At 65.2% G+C, this 2321-nt stretch overlaps 1 protein-coding gene across 1 annotated transcript in view; it reads left to right on the top strand.

The window, feature by feature from the left end:
- Positions 1–2321, top strand: part of H696_00641 (hypothetical protein) — a gene marked incomplete at both ends in the record, with an annotated part of 9602 nt that overhangs the window by 4191 nt on the left and 3090 nt on the right. Inside the window, 4 exons of the mRNA XM_009494522.1 lie at positions 192–398; positions 573–672; positions 812–1041; positions 1182–2211. Coding sequence (XP_009492797.1) covers positions 192–398; positions 573–672; positions 812–1041; positions 1182–2211 — 1567 coding nt within the window. The remainder of the gene's footprint in view (positions 1–191; positions 399–572; positions 673–811; positions 1042–1181; positions 2212–2321) is intronic.

Raw genomic sequence — 2321 nt, 5'->3', positions numbered from 1 at the left:
CCCCCCCTCGCCGACCAGGCTTCCTTGCGCCTCTTGCCCTTGTCCTCAACCCCCCTGCCGCTCCCGCTGGTCTCCTGCGTCGCAGGAGGGCGCACCCATCACCACCCGCCCGCCTCCCTCGTACCTTCCTCCCTTCGGACATGATTCCTTCACGTCTCCGGCCACGGAGCTCGTCAATCTCGAGCAACAAGTCCGGCCCAGTTCTGAGCCCCCTGGCGATCGATCCTGCAATCGGAGATGATGGCCGGTCGGACCTCGGTGGGGAGCCCCCGCTCAGCCCAGATATGCAGGATAGCCCGGCGTCCTTCGCCTTTCACGGCCACTCCGCGATCGACACCTCCCAAACACATGCCCTTAGCGAGGAACTGCAACGCAGCAAGCAGCTGGCGGCGAACCTGGTGCGTTTGCATTCTGCTCGCAAGCCAGCGATGTACCTCTTCCCTCGCCTCATTTGCGCGTGCGCACACGCACACACATACATACATACATACATACACTTCTTGTGCTCGTAAAAGGTGCTCCTCCGGTCTCTCCTCCCTCTCCCCTAACGCCCGGCTGGCCAACCCCATTAGCTGAAGACGATCGCACGCTTCGAGCGGCGCCTTACCGACCTGGACAAGATCATCCAGCCGGTTCGGCTCCAGACCACGGACCTGGGCAACTTGCAAGGCAGTGCGTGCACTCTTCTCTCGCCGGCCCCTCGCCCCTTCCCTCCTGCCTTGTGGTCCTGTCTCCTCCATTGGCTTCCTTTGCCTCGTCGTAGCTGCATCCGCGCTCACAGCTGCCCTGTCCCTGCACATACTGCGAGCAGATCTTGCCGCCTCGCTCAACCGCCTGGCAGATATCCGCGACCACCTGGCACTGTCTCAGAAGTTAGCTGGTCTGGCCTCGGGGACCCTGCCCACGGGCACCCTTCCTCAAGGGGCGGACCTCACTACCGAGCATATCTTCACCTTCTCCAACACGCTGAAGACCATTTGGGACGCGGCGTCGGCCCTGTCGCAGACCGGCATCCTGGCCGTCAATGAGGTGGACGACTTGGTACGGTCCCGCCAGCAGCGCACGTGCACGCGCAATTCCCCCTCCACGAGGTCCCTTGCCCTGAGGTGAGATGCCGCTGACATTGTGGCACATGTTGTCTGTGTGCACATGCACACACACACACACACGCACGTACACAGCGGCGCCACTACTCCAGTGGCGTGCGCATCATCCGCAATGCCTTTTCCCAGACCCTCCAATCATCGGTGCGCACCGGCGATGACTTGATCGGAGAATTGGCGCGCCAGGCGATCCAGCATTACCGGACGGCCGATGCCGCGGCCAATGTTGCCGCCCCCGAGGCGCCCAGCGATGTCAATGGGAGTCCTTCCGGCAGCAATGATCTGGCGACCCCGGCACGACCGGGCACCGCGCGGCCGCTGCTCACCCTGCGCACGGATAATTTGGACACCCTGACCGAGGAGGAGGTTTCTTGGTTCTTGGAACACGACCTGAATGGCCTGGTGCTGGAAAGCGTGCCGGAGGACATTTCCTTCTGCCGGCTGCAGCCAGCCAATGGGGGGCCTCGGTCGGGGGTGGCCTCGACCCGGCGCCCGGGCGCGACCACCGGCAGCCCACCGCTCCTGATCCATGAACGATCAGTGCCGCTGGTGACGGCTCTCTTTGTGGCCCTGTCGGCCTTCGAGAAGACGAATGCCCTGGCCCTGGTGCAGTATCACAGCACCGAGCGCACGGCCCTCCAGGGCCCGGCCTCTCGGGGCCCGCTGTTTGGGTGGTTTTCCGGGTCCTCCGGGGCTGGGGCTGCCGGAGCGACTGACGGGGCGCCCGGCGCCCGGGCCATGCACCAGGCCGTCGTGCTGGCTGCGCTGGCGGCCTCCTGCAGTGACTTCCTCCCCAGTCCCACGCTATATATGCAGCACCGGAATAACCACACTCGGGCCATCTTCCTGGGGCTGGTCCACCACTTTGCGGCCACCGGTCCGGTTGTCCTTGGGGGGCATCTTGCCCCAGGCCGGCCGGATAGCCGCATGCCGGCCAGCATCAGCCAGGCGGACGCCCTGCTGGCGGACCGCGGACCGCGACACCTGGTGTTCCAGGCTCGCGCGGTGCTGGAGTTCCTCTTCCTCGAGCGGGACCTGGCCATCCTTTGCCTGGATCGGGACAACTCGCGCATTTGCTTTGAGAACATCTTCACAAACATCTCCTCCCGTGCGTTTGGTCGGCCCTCTCGCCGCCATGCTCGTCACCTTGCACGCGGGCCTCGCATCCTGTTGGGAGCGGTGGAGGGGGGGGGGGGGGGGGGGGGGGGGGGGGGGGGG

The sequence above is a fragment of the Fonticula alba genome (assembly GCF_000388065.1).
Source record: "Fonticula alba strain ATCC 38817 unplaced genomic scaffold supercont2.1, whole genome shotgun sequence".
NCBI lineage: Eukaryota > Rotosphaerida > Fonticulaceae > Fonticula > Fonticula alba.
Note: the sequence above shows the minus strand (reverse complement) of the source record. Positions and strands in the feature narration are given on the sequence as shown.